This window comes from Labrus bergylta, chromosome 17 (genome assembly GCF_963930695.1).
Source record: "Labrus bergylta chromosome 17, fLabBer1.1, whole genome shotgun sequence".
Classification (NCBI taxonomy): Eukaryota; Metazoa; Chordata; class Actinopteri; order Labriformes; family Labridae; genus Labrus; species Labrus bergylta.
In genome coordinates, this window is record NC_089211.1 from 22477168 (window position 1) to 22498357 (window position 21190).

General features: G+C 43.4%; 1 protein-coding gene across 1 annotated transcript in view; it reads left to right on the plus strand.

Moving 5' to 3' along the window:
* Nucleotides 1-619: 619 nt before the first annotated feature.
* LOC109978317 (synaptic vesicle glycoprotein 2C-like) overlaps nt 620-21190 on the plus strand; it is a 52835-nt gene continuing 32264 nt past the window's right edge. Inside the window, exons 1-2 of the mRNA XM_065965843.1 lie at nt 620-946; nt 17415-18308. Of these exons, the coding sequence (XP_065821915.1) occupies nt 17711-18308 (598 nt within the window). The 5' untranslated portion in view covers nt 620-946; nt 17415-17710. The remainder of the gene's footprint in view (nt 947-17414; nt 18309-21190) is intronic.

The following is a 21190-nucleotide window of genomic DNA, read 5'->3' on the forward strand; positions in this document are numbered from 1 at the left end:
TCGATATAGATATGCAAAACATAAGAAAAAAAAAGATTTTACCGATCAAAAGGCAGTATGAACGTTTTTATTTTGGATTTTTTTTTTAAATTGTTATTAACAATAACTACTGTATGTTCAAAAAAATCAGTCTCGTTGCAGATGGTCTTATTTAATAATAATAATAATAATAATAATAATAATAATAATAATAATAATAATAATGCATTTAATTTGTAACGCACTTTACATTTTTGCAAAAAAATCTCAAAGTGCTACATGAAAAAAAAAAAAAAAAAAAAAATATTTTCTTGATTTCAAAAAGAGGCGGCACCTATAATGTCAGTCTGTTTTGTAACCAGCTATCAAACTCCTCACTGGAACTTGAACTAGGGGGTCCAATTGATGGATTTAAGTGACACATCCAGATTAGTCAGTTCAATTAACTGTATCCTCTTGTATTGTCTTCTGTTGCCTTGGACTCTGGCATTAGAGTAGTAGCTACTCTGTTGGTTTTACAGTTGTCACTGCAGATCCAGCAGCAGTCCTCCTCATCCCTAAACTTCTTCACTCCTCCTCCTTTTTGTTCTCATCATCTCAGCAGTCTGTGACTCCTACCAACCCCTCCTGCATCACTGCTGCTCTGTATTACACGGAAATGCTCACTGTTGTCTGTAGGATACAGGCCTATTGATTTCAGTCTGCCTATTACTCCTGCTATTCCCTCCCTCCCCCTTCCTCCCCTCCTCTCCTCTCCCATCGCACTCACGCTTCCCACCTCCCCTCCTTCTCTCTCTCGTCTCTTCCTTGGACTGCAGCAGAGAAAAACCGCTGCATCGCACACAAGACAAGAAAGAAGAAATCTCCGGCGCGATGCTTTTCCTCCCTGTTGCTGTTTAAAAAAGAGGCAGAGAGGAGACTCACCGGAGGCTCGGCATGATGCACCCATGGTTCCTCTCAGTACGCTGTAAGTGTTTCTTTTTTTCTCTGTTTAAACTAGAACTTCATCATCTCCCTCCGCACTCCGCTGTAGTGAAACATAGATCTCATCTTTTAAGATCATTTAAAATGCAAAATGGAAACTGCAGATAAGGGCGGATTTAAAAATGTTTTTTTTATTATTATTTTGAAAATTATGAATGGGCGCGTGATTGACGCAAGAGTTTGGGAACTTTTTTAAGAGTTTGTCAGAATGAGCATCAGAAAGTGAGTTTACTACATACCACCATGAATGTTATTTGATCAAAATATGTTGGTGCTATTAGGTCAGCGACCATTTGAAGAACCGCACCTGACTGATTTTCTTTTTTTGTTTCATATCAATTTGGCAAAATGTTACAAATTGAGAAAAAATACAAAAAAATGCGAGTTTTTCTAAGCAATTTTTTGTTTTGTTTTTTACTTTCTACATCTTCCGTGTGTGAGCTGGTCGTGGTGACTGTGTTAGAGGTTGTTACCATCCGGTCGTGCTCCAAAAAAAAATCGTGTTTAAAATGAGTTGGCACACGCATAGAAGCAGCAGTGGAGTGAATCTGCAGTGAGCAGAGAGCGCGCACGCACACGCACACGCACACGCGCGCACACACACACACACACACACACACACACACACACACACACACACACACACGCACACACACACAGATCCATCCATTACTCCGGGGCTTTAATGCACGGTGCAGCGAGGAGAGTCATGTAAACTGTACCGATTGATTCTCAGTCTGCAGGACAGCCCCGAAATCTAATTATGGGACGCGACTTGCGTCAAAAGACTCCGCGGTGATTGATGCTCCTTCCTGTACGTGGTCTGTGGGCTGAGCTCTGAAGCTGCAGTAGTGGAACAAAGGGGAGGAGGAGGAGGGGAATTGACGGATGAGTTTTTGCATATAGCTGTCCCATGACGCTGAATGTAAAGTTTGATTGGATCAAACATGCAGAAATTCTAAACCAGGTGTTTGCTTGAAGGCAGTTCTCCGACCGGATAAAAGGTTCACTTTGAATAGTCAGTAAATGAATGTTTGCCTCAGGGCGCTTGTATACCTCAGTGTTTGCTTTTAGCTCAGCATGATGACAATCAAAGCGTCTATTCGCTCTATTTAACCTTTTCTTATTGTGTGTTATCTCTGCTTCATCTATATTTCACTGGAAACTGAACACAAGAGAGGGGTTTTGGGGCTTGCATGGGTCTGCACCACATGTCACAAAGGGGGCCAGGAGGCAATCTGTCAGCCAATCAGTAGCCTGGAAAGAAAGGCGAGGGGAACATCGTCAAGCTGTTTCAACTGTACTAAAACTCTGTCTTCGGCTTTTTGCTGGTCAAAATTGAAAGAAAACGCAAAGCAGCAAAGACTTTTGTTAAGTTTTTCTTTTTTTTTTAACTTTCCTGCCTGGATTAAAGGGGAGGTGGAGATTGTTACCCGTGGCACATCAGGTGCTCAAGAGAGCCGCAACGTTTACAGGTTTTGACGGAACATTAAGTCATCAAGATCGAGCACAAAGTTCATGGAAGGACGTCATTGGATGCTAATTTTCCAGTGACCATCTAAGCAGTGGCGTAGCCAAACTGGTTGGACTGGGCGACTTCTGCAGGATGGCCGGAAGTGTTAGGAACGCACACATTCAAAAAGCATTTACTTCCTGTCTTCAGTGTGAGCGAAGGAAACCACTTTTTACGATCTCTCACTTTCTCTGTTATCCACCTACCACACACACACACACACACACACACACACACACACAAATACTTTCCATCAAATTGCAGTTTGGGCATCCACACCGGGACCCCCCACAGCTGTTGGCCGGACTCCAGCAGTCCCTCACAGCCATCATTATTTACAGGCAATCAGGCAGCTGTGTGTGTGTGTGTGTGTGTGTGTGTGTGTGTGTGTGTGTGTGTGTGTGTGTGTGTGTGTGTGTGTGTTAGTTTTTTGCAGCAGCACATTTGAGAATTCATGAATTTATGTTTCTGCTCCTCGTTTATGTTCGGGGTATCTCTGAGCTCTAAGGCATGATGCTGCTTTATAATGTACTGCGTCTTCATTACTTTAATCTAAACCCCCTGAATCCTCTACTCCCCCCCCCCCCACCCCCTGCAGTCGTACTTCTTCTTCTCCAGTCTCTTGGGGCTGCACGTTTTAAGTGCTCGTTCATTAGCCATTAGTTTTTTTTTTCTTTTTCTTTAGAAAAGCACAGAACAAGTTTCCAATGCCTTAAAATGTTTTGTTTTTTTAATCTTTTGGAGGCTGATTTTTAGTTTATTCTAATTTATTTAACAGGGATACATCCACTGAACATTGCTTCATATGTAAAATACAAAGTAGATGCCATGAATACAAGTTTGTAGCAATCGCTAATTTGCTTTTAGGTTTATAACAGAAGCATTGGACTTAAAGAAATACAGAAACATTATTGTACAAAATAAATGCATCATAAAAGTTAGCTTGCTTAATCCCCCTTCCACTTTATGCTTATACTGTATTCTACTTTGACTTTATATAAAGGTGGACAACTCACTCCAGTTGTTTAAAAATGAAGCCAAAATACTCCCAATGACAATTGCTGACATATTGGGCTGGTGATGTAATTCGGAGCCAGATATGCACAGTCAATTTTTTGGACTTCCCGCCGCTTTAGCTAACCAAAACACACGTTTAGTTTAGAGATAAAATGACAAAGCTTCCTCAGTCGAGGACAGTCCACAACATGACAGATTGTTGTGTCCGTTTGGAGCTGACTCTAAGGTTTCTGGAAAGTTCAATAACTCTTGTGTTAGTGTTAATTGTGTTTCTCTCTCTGTTGCTCTGCTACTCTGACAGCTTCTTTCACCTTCTTTGTCCCTCTCTGAATAAGGTACACTGTACTGTGTTGGGCCACGCAGGCTTAGAACAGTCAAGCAATGGACTTGGGCCTGCACCTCTGTAAAAGCCTCATTTGAGTTATTCACTGAGATCACAAAGAGGCCTAAAAGGACTCTTAATCCCAGAATCCCCTGCGGTACTTCACACCTACGTGTGAAGTAAAGGGGGGACCGGAACCTCTCTCTCCTCATTGGAGGGGACCTGAGGTAGACCCCCATGGAGCAGGCCAGGCTACAAAACTCCAAGACTTCCATTGCTCGCTCTCTTTCACGCGCTGACCTTCGGTGCTCGGAGACCCAAGAAGATCTCCTGTTTCCTGCAACAATCTTCCTTTGTTTTAAGTTTTGGCGCGCAGGTAATCCGCGGCCGGCAGTGTTCTAAATTCCGAGCTCGGATTGTCCAGTGAACGCATCTCAGTTTCTCGGAGAGCGTCAGACTATAACAGATTATCAGAAAGATAACGGTCTTATTCTGTCCTGCAACGAAAGGACATCAAAGGACATCTTTCCACTCGACGGAGAACCAACGAAGCCGCTCTCGCCGTAAGGGACCCTCGCCGCCATCAGACGCCTCTGCACCAGGACAGACAGAAGATCTGCTCCATCGCCGGACTCTTTTCCTTTCACCAATCGCGGACAAAGCGATTCACAAGTGAGGCTTAATTAGGTCTGGGCAGAATTAGCTTTAGAGAGTGTTTTTAACAATTGTTGATCAAAGCAGAAACTGTAATTTTTATCTTTGTTGGACCTGCGTCCTGAGTTTTAACTGTTTAAAACCCTTGTTGTTCCTGTTTCGGACCGCTGCGTCCTATATGTGTTTAGCGTAACAGCGTTATAACCGGGTATTACTCTTCTGATCAGAAAGGCCAGTGTAAGCCGTATTAACCTGAATTCGGCTATTGGTTTGTTTCTGTGAATGAAGGGAATTACTCCGAGTTGTGGCGCGGGAGTCGGACTGTGATCCGGCCTCTTCAGGCACGCATTTCTCTTTTTTTATTCTCTTTTATTTCCCCTTCTACGCACACACATACACACATATTCCTGTGTAAACGTACATCTGGAGACCAACTCCACCACCGCGCCATTACGCACAGAGATCTATACACTCGCGGCTATCCAGACGCCTCAGAGACACAGACTGTGTAGGGCCGAACTCAGTCTCTTTTAGACCTTAAGGCCACATTTAGGCCTTTGTTAGGTGTGTGCCATCGGAAGGGCGACCACGTGGGACGAAGTAATCTTCCCCCCCCTTCTCTCTCCCTTTCATCCACACGCGCACGCACCCCGGGTCTTTGTTAGGTTTGCGCCATCGTGAACGACCACGAGGGTACGAAGCCATCTTCCCCCCTTTCTTCTTCCCTCTCTCTCTCTCTCTCTCTCACACACACACACACACACACATACACACACACCTACATTCACACCCCTTCCACAAGCCTTTGCTTGATAATGTTTGTTGCTTAGATTAGTTTATAATAGTTATTTGTTTAATTAAGTTCATTGATTTTGGATTGATGTTGCTTTGTTTAAATAAATTCTGTTATAATTTAAGAGAGCAGTTGTTTGTGGTTACTGGTGTATTTACATTGTGATATAAGCTGGGTGCGAAGGCTTTGTGTACGGATTTCACGCCTTCAATTTATGAAATATAGTTATTCATTATTAATAATATTAGTAATTAAATAACTAATTTGAGACTGATTTGAGTGATATTTTGGTTATATTTACCTGATTACAGGTTGGTGCCCCAAAACGAGATTAAACATAGTTTAATGATATTTTATTTATATTATTAATAATTAAGTATAATTATTAAAGAATATAACCAAAGTTGACTTGATACAACCCCAACAAATGGTGCGGCCCGTGTGAGGCCTTCAATAAACCAGCTTTATTGCACTGTAAATGCACAGTAATCCAAACTTAAAATCCTATAAAGGATCCTTCGGAAGAAAATTATATTTTCTTTAAATTTTTGTGGTTTAAGCAAAGCAGACATCAAGCTGTGGCTTAGTTGTGTTTTATGTTGTTAGTTAATGGTTAAAGCCGTAACTGTTGTCCCCTTTGGGTCCATACAACAATTGGACATAATGATGCAGCTAGTGTGACTTTATCAAGGAACTTGATTTGTTGCATTAATCTAGATTTTGATCCTGAAGTATTCGACTAAAGGATTGTGGTGCTCCTTGTTGTTTGAGAGCCATTTGGCCAGATGAGAGTGTAACCTTATCATTGTGGCATAGCCAGCTGTCTGAGAGGTGTGAGTTCCTCCCTTCCTTTGAGGACTTGAGGTGTGAATCCCCTCTCCTATCTTCCAGGATAGACTGCAGTGATCAGTTGGGAAACTTAGATAAGATTTTCTCTTGTGTACCAAGACCCTAGGTGAGTCGGGGGCTGAGACTCCTTTTGGATCAGACGACGCAGCACTGCAAGAAACTGCTGCCGGTCTGACGAACCTCTCCTCAGAGGAGAGTGCCAACCTATATAGCTAGTCAATTAGCATTAGTGATAAGAAGTTAGAAGAGCTAGTTGATCTTGTCAACCACAGAGCCAGGCTCACCCCTAATAAAGACAGAATGTATGCAGAAGACATACATCAACTATGGGCCAAAGCTCACTATGGATCAGACGATCCACCCCTTCAAGACGTAGTTGCTAATCTTATCCACCTCCCCATAGAGCAGCTCGACAGCCTGAACTCCTACACCCTCAGCACATGTGAAAAGAGACTAAAGGGCTTGGTTGAATATGCAAATCAACCAACTGGGAAGCCAACACGTACAGCTTCAGATGTTCTAGGCGAAATTCTCCTCCTTTATCAGCGCAAATCAAATGTGCAGAATGAGATACACCGGGAACAGCTAGCCCGGGTACTAGAAGAAGGACAGATCCTGCGGGACGACTTCGAAAGAATGCAGGATAAACTAAAGACCTTGCAGGAAAATTGCAAGGCCCTGCAGGAGGAGAATAAAACACTGCACGAAAGCAGCAAACTGGCCGAACAGAGGAAACGAAGTGATATGGTACCCAGAGTTCAAGACAGGCAGAGAAGGACTTCAGCCCCCAGATCAGATGAGGAAACCTCAGATGAAGGATGGGAGACCGAACCAAGCCCCTGGAGGAGGGAGACAGACATGTTGCAGGATCTGGAGGAGAGGGGAAGGCACCGCCGGGTCGACCCAGGCACAAAAGCGCCCACGTCCTCAGACCACCCGGTAAAGAGTAGGATGAGTAAAGAGGAAGGGCCCCCGCGTTCCGCCATACGCTTTGAGCGAAGAGAACCCTCACCCCGCAGGATGAGAGGCTTTACTCCCCCTAGAGACAGGGAGGAGACACGGGCCCAATTGGGCACCGAACGCTACCTGTCCCACGATAGACGGCCACGACTGAGCCGAACACAAACCCCGCCACGGTTACAACCCTACTACCGTGACAACCACAGGGCTTACGATTCATCAGACGAATCGGACGACCCTCGCCAGCCTTCGGGTCAGGGCCTGCGAACCAGGCAGATAGAACCTCAGGCCAAAGATCTGAAGCGTTTTGACCCAGATAGCCCAGATTCAAGTATTAACGATTACCTTAGAGAAGTTGACCATGGTCTCCTTGACCTGCCTCATGCGTCCTCACATGAAAAACTGAAACGGATCTGGAAGACTACGGCTAGGAGTGTCCGTGATTTCATGGGGACACTCCCACCAAAGGTCCGATCCTTGCAGAAAGGAAACAAATCTGTTAATCAGCACTTACAAACTGCCAAGCAGAAAGTGTTGGACATGCTTGAATTAATTCAGGGAGCACAGGTAAGCATGGAGCAAGACACATCGTCAGGATATGACTCTGATCCTGGACCAAGCCCCTTAAGAGATCAAACAACCCTGCTGAAAAAGCTCAGTAAAGAACCGAGCAGCCAGGATAACCCAAGGACTGAGGAAATAAGTCTAGTTTTCCCTGATTTTGACTGTGGAGCCCCGTTCCTTGGGGAAACGCCCCAGTTCTCTGACAACTGTGACACCCTTTCACACCTTCACAGGTTTGAATCACCACATAGGAAGGGGGGTGACTTCTCAGCCCCCAGAGGCAGAGATAACACCAGGCCCCCTCCTGCTACCTGTAGGTTCCCATTGCAGGATTCACGGCTAAGGAATATCCAAACCTCAGATGACTGGGATGGCTCCCTTCTACCCAGAGATCAAAGAATGCGCATAAGGCTCATTGAATCTATGGCACAGGATGTAGAGCGGTTTGATCCAGATAACTCAGACCTCTGCATCGATGATTACCTCAGAGAGATTAACCTGTGTCTCAGTGAGGTACCTGATGCATCCACAAGAGAAAAACTCAGGCTGATCTGGAAGACAACTTCCAAGAGTGTCCGTAACTTCACGACTACCCTTCAGCCTGAGATCAGATACCAGTACTCTGCGCTCTGCAATGCTTTGCGCCAGGAATACTCCACCTACATTGACCCTGCATCTGCCCTTCTTAGTGCTTTCAGTGTCTTGCACCAGAAGCACGAGGCCCCCAAAGATTATTACTGGCGACTTAGATCTGCATATTTCCAGGGACGTAAGGCTCCAGGTTTGGAAGAGAACCCAACTTTCAAGTCCATCTTCATGCACAATCTGCATGGCTGCGTGCGTTCAGATGTCACCCTGCATAGTCGTACACATCAGCTTAGTATGAAAGAGATCAAGAGATTCGCACAGGCGGTTTGGCAGACACGCTTACGCCACGTGTCACGTGAGGGCAACAAGCTGCCTTGTGCTAAGAATAAGAGACCATATCACCGGCAGAATAGAGAACAGAGCCAGGGGGGTGGGACTCAACCACAGAGTAGGTTCCAGCCTGGAGAACTGATCGCTACCAGATCCGAACGGAACTCTCGGGATGGCCGTAGTCTGAGACAGAAGGGTAGGTATAATCGGAGTTCCTACGAGCTCCCTAAGGACTCCCTCGCTTACAGAGAACCCGATTCTGACTCCACATAGGAGTGGGGGTGTAGCCTCCATTCTAGAAACACAACAATGTCACTCTACCGACATGAATGTTTCCTAGTCCCTGTTTTGTGTTTTGACATTGGTAGGGAGACACATAATGTACATGTACATTTACACACCTACATGCCACAAACACCTTCCCACAGGCTTACTCCTGCCCAGGCTAGGAGTTAGCCCACAAATCTACACCTTATACTCTTCTCTTTCTCCCCTCCTCTTGTCTGTTTGTTTCATTTGTTTTGTTAAGGAATGCACCTTGAGTAGCAAAGCTTTGCTAATGCCTGGTTATGTTTCATGCCTAGCTTTAGACATAGTTAGACAGTCTGCCCAGACTTTGCCTCAGTGTCTGCCCAGACCGAATGCCTCTCAAAATGTATGGACTTTTTGCTCACTAACTATTTGAAAATTTGTCTCCTCACACATGGACTGTTGGCCCTATTTGCCCTAAAGACCGCGACCCGCAATCCCATTCTTCAGGACAAAGGGGGGATGTTGGGCCACGCAGGCTTAGAACAGTCAAGCAATGGACTTGGGCCTGCACCTCTGTAAAAGCCTCATTTGAGTTATTCACTGAGATCACAAAGAGGCCTAAAAGGACTCTTAATCCCAGAATCCCCTGCGGTACTTCACACCTACGTGTGAAGTAAAGGGGGGACCGGAACCTCTCTCTCCTCATTGGAGGGGACCTGAGGTAGACCCCCATGGAGCAGGCCAGGCTACAAAACTCCAAGACTTCCATTGCTCGCTCTCTTTCACGCGCTGACCTTCGGTGCTCGGAGACCCAAGAAGATCTCCTGTTTCCTGCAACAATCTTCCTTTGTTTTAAGTTTTGGCGCGCAGGTAATCCGCGGCCGGCAGTGTTCTAAATTCCGAGCTCGGATTGTCCAGTGAACGCATCTCAGTTTCTCGGAGAGCGTCAGACTATAACAGATTATCAGAAAGATAACGGTCTTATTCTGTCCTGCAACGAAAGGACATCAAAGGACATCTTTCCACTCGACGGAGAACCAACGAAGCCGCTCTCGCCGTAAGGGACCCTCGCCGCCATCAGACGCCTCTGCACCAGGACAGACAGAAGATCTGCTCCATCGCCGGACTCTTTTCCTTTCACCAATCGCGGACAAAGCGATTCACAAGTGAGGCTTAATTAGGTCTGGGCAGAATTAGCTTTAGAGAGTGTTTTTAACAATTGTTGATCAAAGCAGAAACTGTAATTTTTATCTTTGTTGGACCTGCGTCCTGAGTTTTAACTGTTTAAAACCCTTGTTGTTCCTGTTTCGGACCGCTGCGTCCTATATGTGTTTAGCGTAACAGCGTTATAACCGGGTATTACTCTTCTGATCAGAAAGGCCAGTGTAAGCCGTATTAACCTGAATTCGGCTATTGGTTTGTTTCTGTGAATGAAGGGAATTACTCCGAGTTGTGGCGCGGGAGTCGGACTGTGATCCGGCCTCTTCAGGCACGCATTTCTCTTTTTTTATTCTCTTTTATTTCCCCTTCTACGCACACACATACACACATATTCCTGTGTAAACGTACATCTGGAGACCAACTCCACCACCGCGCCATTACGCACAGAGATCTATACACTCGCGGCTATCCAGACGCCTCAGAGACACAGACTGTGTAGGGCCGAACTCAGTCTCTTTTAGACCTTAAGGCCACATTTAGGCCTTTGTTAGGTGTGTGCCATCGGAAGGGCGACCACGTGGGACGAAGTAATCTTCCCCCCCCTTCTCTCTCCCTTTCATCCACACGCGCACGCACCCCGGGTCTTTGTTAGGTTTGCGCCATCGTGAACGACCACGAGGGTACGAAGCCATCTTCCCCCCTTTCTTCTTCCCTCTCTCTCTCTCTCTCTCTCACACACACACACACACACACATACACACACACCTACATTCACACCCCTTCCACAAGCCTTTGCTTGATAATGTTTGTTGCTTAGATTAGTTTATAATAGTTATTTGTTTAATTAAGTTCATTGATTTTGGATTGATGTTGCTTTGTTTAAATAAATTCTGTTATAATTTAAGAGAGCAGTTGTTTGTGGTTACTGGTGTATTTACATTGTGATATAAGCTGGGTGCGAAGGCTTTGTGTACGGATTTCACGCCTTCAATTTATGAAATATAGTTATTCATTATTAATAATATTAGTAATTAAATAACTAATTTGAGACTGATTTGAGTGATATTTTGGTTATATTTACCTGATTACAGGTTGGTGCCCCAAAACGAGATTAAACATAGTTTAATGATATTTTATTTATATTATTAATAATTAAGTATAATTATTAAAGAATATAACCAAAGTTGACTTGATACAACCCCAACAACTGCGAAAGTGTTCTCTGTTCTTGGCACAAATACGTCAACAGCCGCAGAAGAAGTAGAGGCTATTTCAACCTTTGCTTGTTTTTGCAAACTAGCAGCACAAGAGGACAAAATAAAAAGAATGCATTTTACAGTCTTGCAGCTGACGCAGATACTCAGCTGTATTAAGCCTAGCCAGAGAGTAGTAATACAGCAGAGCGAGGCGAGGCCAGGCTTGGATCTGCACGTACGGGATGCATCCTGGTGCATTTTGACACTGCAGGCATCGCCATGATTGCTAAACTCATACCTTGCCAATCGATCTGTCTAATGTCTAGATAAAAAAATATCTCAGTAGACGTAATTGAAGCCACATTCACCCAGACAAGTCCAGATAAACATCTTATTTCAGGACACTACACGAGGAAACAAAGCCTGAATTGTTTGTAAGATGTTTAAATAAATGCCAGTGCAGCAATCAATATTAACTTTATAACTAGAAATGTGACAAATACACTTGCTAAGATGTGAGTTTTGAGTGCTGAAGTGGTAATTTATAGCTTGTTTTGAATTAATTTCTCATCAAAACTAGGGCTAAGATTCTCTTTAAAGGCTTAATATGTGATTTTTCACACTTAAATGTAGAAATCAAGTATATCCTCTGAAAATAACTCTGTGAGTCATGACTGTCTACAATGGGTGTAACACCCGAGTCCCACTGTCTGTGATGTTTTCAGAGTCCTATCTTCAGTTTGTTTACATCGCCCGGACGGCCGGCTGACTCCTCCCCTCGTGTATAAAAGTTGTTTAATTGAGGGACTAGAGAAAAGAAGAATAACATACTGTACTCACTGCTTAACTGTGTTTCTAGATCACGCTCATTTCAGGTAAATTTACATGCAGTGTGAAGATACCAGCATAATAAAGATTGCTAGCATTAGCATGCTAACACAACAATGCAGCACGAGTTGTTTTGGTTTCATGCTGGTGCTCAAGGGCGACATCTGCTGGATCAAAAAAATTGCATATAAAGCCTTTAATATGGCTGTTAGCATGTGCAGCAGCTCTCTTGAGTTGTTCACACAGTATTTCTGAGCTACAGTTGTACCTTTTCTGTATTTTAAAATGTTGGTAACCTGAGAGCATTTTGGAGCTCTCAGTGACCAGAGAAGTAGTAAAAGTGTAAAAAGTAATAATGATGAAAGCTGCAGCAGATCATCTTCTGTGTTCACGTAGCTGAGCTAACCTTTTCACTACAGAGAACAAACTCAGGTCTCCATTGATTAAGAAGTCACGAGCCACAAAGAGGTTACATCCAAGTGTAAAGCTTGCATGCTTTCTTAGGAAGTCCTGCGTTTCTTCTGTCCAAACTCACAACCTGACTTTGTGTAGCATCTGCTGAGCTTGGCATGTACTTCCATCCACACGATGTGCATTAGCAAACGCTCACTGCAGCCATCTGTGGACACCGCAGAAAGCCTGCAGGGCTCTGCACACACCGCTTGCATTTACATATTGCCAACCAGTATGTGGTCCCATGCAGATCACAGGATGTTATGCACCTTACTTTCCTTTAAATATTGCTATGCCGCACTTCATGATGAACGTCTAAAAAAGAAAATAAGAATGGAACAACGTGCTGCAGAAAACATTTACTCAATCTCACCGTGCACACTGTGAGAGCGGGGCTTCCACTGTTTCAGAGCATGCACCTGCAGAGTGTATGCGTGTGTGTGTGTCCATGCATCTACTGTATATGTGTGTGACTCTCTGAGTGATTAATGAACGTAGCCGGACGGCGTCAGCGGGCCATGACAGCAACGACAGCAAGGAAATCATTTCTTCTCTCTCCGCGGACTGCTGATTCAGAGCTCGCAGGAATTTTTTGCTGATTGCTCAAATCACATCATAAGGGTGCTGTTATAATAACCCCCAATCTGTGCATCGCAGCACAAGGCGCCTTCAAAAAGGAAATAAAAAAACGACCGTAAACGATATTAGGGAAAAGGGCAAGGTTGTGAGTAGCTTTTATGTGTATGTACCCCCAGCATCAGCAGGATATGTTGTGTGAATTTCCCATATAGGTTTTTCTCAACAAAGGGACCGGACATTTGGACCTGACTTTTATGAATTATCTCCGGAGCTCAAAGACTTCTAAATGTCAGCAATAATGACCATTTGCATAAGGAGGAGAGGAGTTAGCCTATCATGAATAATGAAATGTCAACACAAGAGGGATATCTTTCATTTTCTGCCCTGCCATCGAGATGATAACTTCGAAATTTTACTCGGTTGAGAGAAGGAAGACAGAAAGAAGGAGGAGAGTGAAGAGATTGGCAGGGATGGAGGAAAAAAACCACAGATCAAACAGGGATTAAACATAGATCTTTTCTGCCTGTTTTCCACCATTATTCACTTTTTTCCGCTTTAATAAAAAGGGTCTCTCAGTGTTGCAGCACGGTGAGCTGATTGGCTATTTTCTTCCCGGCCATTTGGTGCAAGAAAAGTCTCCGAGCAAATCATGAGGTCTAACACAGAGTTCACCTTTAGTCCCTGCCGTCAAACGCTAAGTTGGAAGAGTTTGCGTTGCTGGAAATGAGTTTCTGGGAAGTTTGCATGGAGGGCTTTGATTTGGTTATGAGAAGAAAAACGTCTACACATAGTAAGCTCTTTGTGCTGTGCTGAATCACTTCCATGATTCAGGCACAACACTGCATACATGCATGTATCCAAACACTGAATTGACAATTGCTGTTCTTCTTCCAATGAGGCTCGTATCTATGGTTTACTATATTTAAAAAGAGAGAGGTGATGAAAACAAGTAAGATCAAATCAATATAACCTCTCAAGCAGCACTGGTTTAAAAAAAAAAAAAAAAACTCTGTCTTGAGAAACTTCTAAAACTACTCACTTTTGCTTTAAACAATCATTGTAGGTAATGATGCAGAGTAAACAACTCATTATTGTCCTGAAGACACAGCATGGGGACATTTTTCTCTCTCTCTTCAGCCTGGTGTTTAGATGCACCCGTGGCCGGCGGCAGTCAGTGTCTCATCATCTGGCCGCGTTTAAAGTTTAGTTAGAACCCCATTTCTTTGCTGCATTGCACCAAAAAAAACTCTTGGGCTGCTTTGTGAGCCTCAGTGCTTACGTCCAGATGAGGGATTCAAACTGATGTTTTATCTAATCCCGCGGAGCAAAGGTGAGTAGAAACACCATACATCAACCTGCCACTGTCTATTTGGGCACTTAACCCAGTCCCAACACCTCAGTGTACGCTTCCACTACAGTGACTGCAGAATAGAATAGTGGGATGAATCTCATGTAGGTCGATGAAATATGGTTTTTGGACCTTTCCATTTGCAGACCCAATCGTGTTAGACTCTATTGGCTGTATTGTATTATCGTGCCACTATAGAAATGTAGAAACTTTAAAATTCTAGTACAGAGGTATTTTCTTAAATACTCCTGACTAAGAGTTCGGGATGTGTGTTACATCAGCTTTCATGTTGAATATGTAAATGCCAAACGATAATATTAGAAGACGCAGAGTATATAAGATCAGATTTTTCCAGTGAAATGACCGATAATGATAATGTTACTTCCTGTGTTTTTTGCATTGTCTTGTCAATACCAGTCTAGCTAAAGGGCTTTGGAGTGTAATTCTGTGCACCCAAAGCTTTGCTGGTGTTTCTCCTGCAGCGGTCTCGGGGCCTGCGGGGACCGCTGGCTGCAGTCTGGAAAGACATGACGGCTCGCGCCTGATGTGCTGACAAGTCTTCTGAGAGGCCACAGCGGAGGGAGCCCTGAGGGGAGTCAAGTCATACATGCTGACATGTACTCCCAGGCTAGAAGTATAACCCCAGATATGATAAGCTCTGACAGAAAACATGGTCCCAAAAGCCTAAATTTCCAAGAATGGAATATTAATGAATCCATGAAACAAATACATTACGGCCTGGCAAGAATAGTTTACTTCAGTTCGACTTGACCTGAAACAAAAGTGCAATAAAATAAGTCTTTGCAGTGTACCACAAACAAATTAAAAGGCCGGACATTATAACTATACAAAGCAAAATAATGTAGTTACATAACTCACTGCTGACATACTGCTCCCAAAAACAAAACTTGGATTTACTAAATAACAGAAAAGGATGGAGGATATTGCAACAACAACAAAAAGTGCCAGTCTGCATCCATTGAGTCTTTAATTTTTACTACTGAGATGCATAGAACTCCAAGAAATCCATTATGCTTTTATTGATTTTTCACACTCACCCAAAAGTGGGCTGAACACACATACACATCATTTTTTTTAGAGGACTTTATCCAGACTTGTACCTGCCAGCCTCTTTAAAAAAAATATCTGCAAGCTGTCGAGGTTAGCTGACATTTGAATGCAGCAGGAAAAAGTCAGAGAAATTCCTACCAAGTGAGTGGGAGTTAGTGGTGTCCTGCGTCCGCTGTGTGACTGGTGTGACTGGTGCAATCATTGTGCACCAAGCTGCCTCATATCTCATTCTCCTCGCCAGCATGTTGTTTTTTCACTTTTTCATTTATACTGTGAATACATCCAATAACACGTAGCGCTGATATCAAACTAACATTGTAGACTCAAAGGTCAAAGTATTCCTGAATTAAAGACTTGGATCTAATGCCTTCTATCTGATGCTTAAGGTCACTGATACGAGCTTTCCGCTCCCACAACTCAGTAAAAGCTTTCATATGGGTCAGAGACGAGGGGGGCCGGAGACGCACTGATGCATTTATCACCTCTTGCAAGCCACTGTGTTTGAGGACCACGAGGTCTAGAGCAGTGTGACGGAGGTAAAGGGGTCATTGTGACCTTTTTCTCAATGCAGAGTCGTTGCAGGCCTTGAGATGTCATTATGGGTGACTCCTGAATGTGCTCCTGTTATTAATGAGGACAGTGATGATGACAAATGCTTGTTTATGTCTAACCGATGGATTTCTACACATCGGGCTTCAAGGTTTTCGAGCCCCCACAGTCCATGATTAGACCTCCTACTGGTTTGTCATCAGCAAACTAACAATAGGAGGGGGGGGGGGAGTTCATCGATAGACTGAGGGCCAATTACTGAAGACAAAGCTGAGAATACTCAAGATGTACAGGATGCTGTTAGAGGTGTGCAGTTGATAATTTGCAAGCTGATGGTTTACAGACTTATCCCTCCTACCAGTAAGGAGCTTTCAATTACATTCAGTTGGTCTAATTTACAATCCTTCTGGATGATCGATTGGTTTGTCTTAAAAAGCAAGCAGCAACCTCCATGTTTGAAAAATGGCGCAAATGGACCAGTGCAAATAATTACAGTTCCTCTAGTGTCCTTGAGGACAGATGGGGCCGGCTGCAAAAGCCAAGGAATCCACATTAGGTACTTTAAACAGCGATAGGTAAAGCTGTTTTTTTTATGCTTGTGTATTACTTTGTTTTTGTGTGAGGACCCCCTTGAAAATGAGAGGGGGCGGGGCTATCCTTTATTAAATGCATTTAAAAAAAAACTCTCCACAAACAAATTTCAGCAACATTTATTCGACAGGAGTAAACATGGGCTCAAACATTATTGATCCTAATGGCTTTTTTTTTTCACATTGGACAACAACAGTAGTTTCCTGGTTAGAAAAAAAAAGCTTTCTGCTGAATCGCTCTGAAGCCAGCTGTGCAAAAAGAAAATAAAAAAATCACGCTACCATCATGCAATGTGGTCGTACTGACTGACACAGAAATGCTCTTGTGGTTTGCAGACACAATCAACTCCTAATTGATTGACAGATGTGGTTGATGAACTTTTTTGTGTTTATGTTTTGAGCGGCTCTGCTTTGTGTTCACATGTACTGGTATTTGTTTTAAGGTTTACAAAGTTGTTGATTGGATTTGAGCTCATCCTTCCTCTGTGAAGCTGGTGAACCATAATTATGAAATTCATTTTTGGCTGGATTTGTGATTCTTTGATCAATGTTACAATAAAATATCCAAAAAACTGAAGAAACTTGCATTCAGATAATATCCAGCAGCATTGCCCAGCTCATTATCAATGAATACTTTGTGTCATTTTCGTTCTAGTGAAGCTTTTTCTTCTTCAGTAGCAACAGTATTTTGTATCGGCTTCAGAGGGAAGCTTGGCCGACTCAGTGTCCAAATGTTCTTTTTGAAGTTCCTCTCAGTGTGCCAAGAAATCCTGCAGTCAAGTATTTGTGACAGACAGCTTTTACTCCATGCTTTTTTTTTTTCTGTCCCCGCAGGCTGATGGTCTCTTCTGCTGAGCTCTGACAGGACTGAGGATCTGTCCAATTTGAGATCAACCGTCTCCATTTCAGCAAAGTCTGGCCACTCCCGTTCCCAATGGAACTAGACGTCATTACTTAATCATTACTTTCCTGGCAGCGGAGTGACTTTTCAGCACCAATAAACCGTCTTAAGTCTTGATTTTACTGGGAATAGAAGACCATAAAGAAAGAACATTGGGTAGGTTTGTCGGAGTAAAAGCTCAAGAGGGTTGAGTTAAGAGACTTTTAGTGCCTGATCTCTTTGTGCCAAGATGGATGAAACACAAAACAACAGGACTTCCTTGGCTAAAAGTGCCAAGGACATCGCTAAAGAAGCCAAGAGACATGCCTCCAAAAACTTAAGCAAAGCTGTCGATCGCGCCTCGGACGAATACTCGACTCAACGCAGCTACAACCGCTTCCAGAACGAGGACGAAGACGAGAACAACTACAATTCTTACAATGAGCGAGACGGTCACTACGCCGGCAACGCCGCCAACGACGAGGACGGGGCCTCCAGCGACGCCACGGAAGGCCACGACGACGAAGACGAGATCTACGAGGGGGAGTACCAAGGCGTGCCGGCCTACAGCGACGGGAAGGCGCAGGTGGCTCTGGGCCAGCCGGTTTCCGACAGCCTGAAGAGCCACAAGGAGCTGGAGAACGAGAGGCAGTCGGACGAGGAGGAGCTCGCTCAGCAGTACGAGCTGATCATGCAGGAGTGCGGACACGGCAGGTTCCAGTGGCAGCTGTTCTTCGTGCTCGGCTTGGCGCTCATGTCGGATGGCGTGGAGGTGTTCGTGGTGGGCTTCGTCCTGCCCAGTGCTGAGACGGATATGTGCGTCCCCAACTCTGGAGCTGGATGGCTTGGTAAGTATTTACACGGAGTGATGAAGCATCAACACTCGTTAAAAGTTGTTTGTGCTCTAGAGCAGATCCATTACACACATTACTGTTGGGTTGTCACGATATCAGATTTATAAACTTCAATGCAATTCTAGGCTAATCAAACGATATGGATTCCTGTTTTACCACAGCAGCAAAAATAGAAGTCATAGGCGCCCAGTATTAAATCATTTCTTGTTTTTAACAACAGAGAATTGAAAGCAAACACGATTTCTAATTTGCACAAATAGGTTGGCAACTTACCAAAACATTGTATTTGTGCAATTTAGAAAATGCTCTCTGTCTCTCTCTATCTCTCTCTGTCACTCATGGCAACCGTTTTTTTTTTTTTTTTTAAAGCTTTCATCAGCTATCATCGATCATTAAAATAAAGTAGATTGTTTCGTTTCATAAAATCAAAGTATTGAAAATGTTGACATCCTTAAAAATAAGTTTCTCATATGTTGTTAGTGATGATACTTCTCCAACATCAAACAGGAAATGTACATGAAGTAATGATAAATGCAGAAGCCTTAAGAGAAACTTACCTTGTTGCAGGTATGTAGATTTGCATCTCAGGATGTCCCACCACTACCTTTTCTCTCACAGAAGTGGAAGTAGAAAACCTCCTCTCACCAGTGTTCTTGCTCTATAAAATCATTATTTTGTTATCAGCTACTTTTTCATTTGGGATGGGGTCACAGTTTTCCATTTTTTCCATATGAAAGTTTTTTTTTTTCTATTTTTTAGAATAACAAGACAATGCCACCTTCCCTTGCACCAATCCTACTCCCTTGACCTTTGAATCAAAAAGACAAATCCACGGTTTCACCAGGGAAATGTCAGTGATGTTGTGTCTGCAATTTGGGTTTGTTCTGTCCTTTAATGAGACTTCAAACCCAACAAAATAATACGTGGAGCAACTTGCCCAACCCATTGGATCACCTTTCATACGAGGAATCTCAGGCTTTAAAGTAAAAAAAACAAGACGGAAATTGCAGAAAAAGCAACAGAGTCCACTTTAAGATGCCATAATGAAAATATTACACCCTGATGATGAGAGAGCAGTTTAACTACGGACATCACAACGGTTGAGTGCATTCAGCCAACAGTCATGCACCGACTGCAGGTAATAAACGACATCACCTCCTCTCCCACTCGCTTGAGATTTCTCATGAATATGTTCTGCTGCATTCTCACATTAGCTCACTCGAACTTCCTGCGGAAAAATATCTACCGGCAGGAGAAACTCCAGATGAAGTCAGAGTGAAAAATTAAGCTGTTTGCCTTCACGCACGCGACTCACCCTGAAAACTTCAGTATTTCAGGAGTTTTGTGCAGTTTGAAATGGGCTCAAAATAGACGATATGCATTTTATTAACAGAGCAGATCAGAGATTATCAACATGCTATGGTGCTTTGCAGGACATTTGTAGGACTTGCTAATATCTAGCTACAAGAAGAATTAAGCATCAACCTCTGCAAGATGTTTGTTGCCCATGAACTTCAATTTCGTCATATCCATTCAATAATTTACTTTTAGGAATACACCGACAATCTCAAGAAGCTTTTAGTGTCTTCAAAAAAAGCATCTGATCTGACAGATTCCACTGACAGCAGCAGCTTAATTGTATTACTGCACAGAGTAATTAAAGCAACAATTAAGCACAACAGCAAGTGCTCGTCTTAATAAATTAACTTAATAAAGGATGCCAGCAAGATATGTTTATTACAGAGAGAAAAGTGTAAGGCATGATCTGAATCAGTGTGGGAACTGACGGAGATTTGGATTCATGGTCATGAAAAGTGCAGCTGTCACCCAGTCGACATCCTGACGCACTTATCGGTGAGTGACAGCGAGAAATCTTGACGTGAAGGTAGATAATGAGGCGCCTGAAATTCATGTGACACAGAAACCAACAATTCAGCTGGAAGTTTTCGAGCCTTGCATGTTGATTGTCCTTTTTTTTTTTAAGCATCGAAAGGAAGCAAAAAAAAATATTTGGTAGAGATATTTGCTCATTCCTGCTAATGATGTGTGTGTGTGTGTGTGTGTGTGCTTTGGGACGTGCTGGCCTGTGTGCATGGAGCGTTCTGGTGGGTGACACTAACAGCAGTAATCTCATTGCTCTAGGAGCTCACCAGTGGGTTGTCATGGCACCAGGTATTCGGATCCACGAGTAGGAGGCGTGTTAAGCGAGATGGATCTCTCCCACACGAGGGGAAAGTTGTGCGTTTGTTTGAATGTGTGTTGTGTGTGATTTGTTTGCGCACAAATAAAAAAAAATGATACTGGCAGTTTTTCTCATTTTACTGTTTCCATGCTCAGTAATAAATTAGAGCATTAGTCACCGCCCATACAAACATGTTGTGTGTCTTCACAGTTTGATTGTGGTTGTATAACATAAAAACTAAATGTTTGGGTTTTTTGGGGGGGGGGGGCAGGATGGATTATTATTCGTCCATATTTCAGTCGTATTCTGACTCATCTCTCAGCGGGAGCCGGCAGGGAGAGAATAGAAAGAATGACTCATTTTAGCAGCTCGCTCTCTCGCTCTCACACAGGATAAATAATGCATGTGTGTATATGCTCACTCGTGGATGTACTTAGAAGAGTAAACCTGACACAGTAGCACTGATTGGTGTTTTTTAAGCACAGATTCTCGGTGAAGGTGAAGTGGTGGATAAGAGTGGACATGTGGCTCCTGAAGTGAGAAATAAAACAACAGGGGAAATGATACAGTGATCATCCTATTCAGTCACAGCACATTCTTATAACCTAATCATTTCAACATAAGGGGCCTAAGTGTAATTATAATTAATGCATAATTACACATAATTAAATTAGAGTCTATGTGCATATTAAAA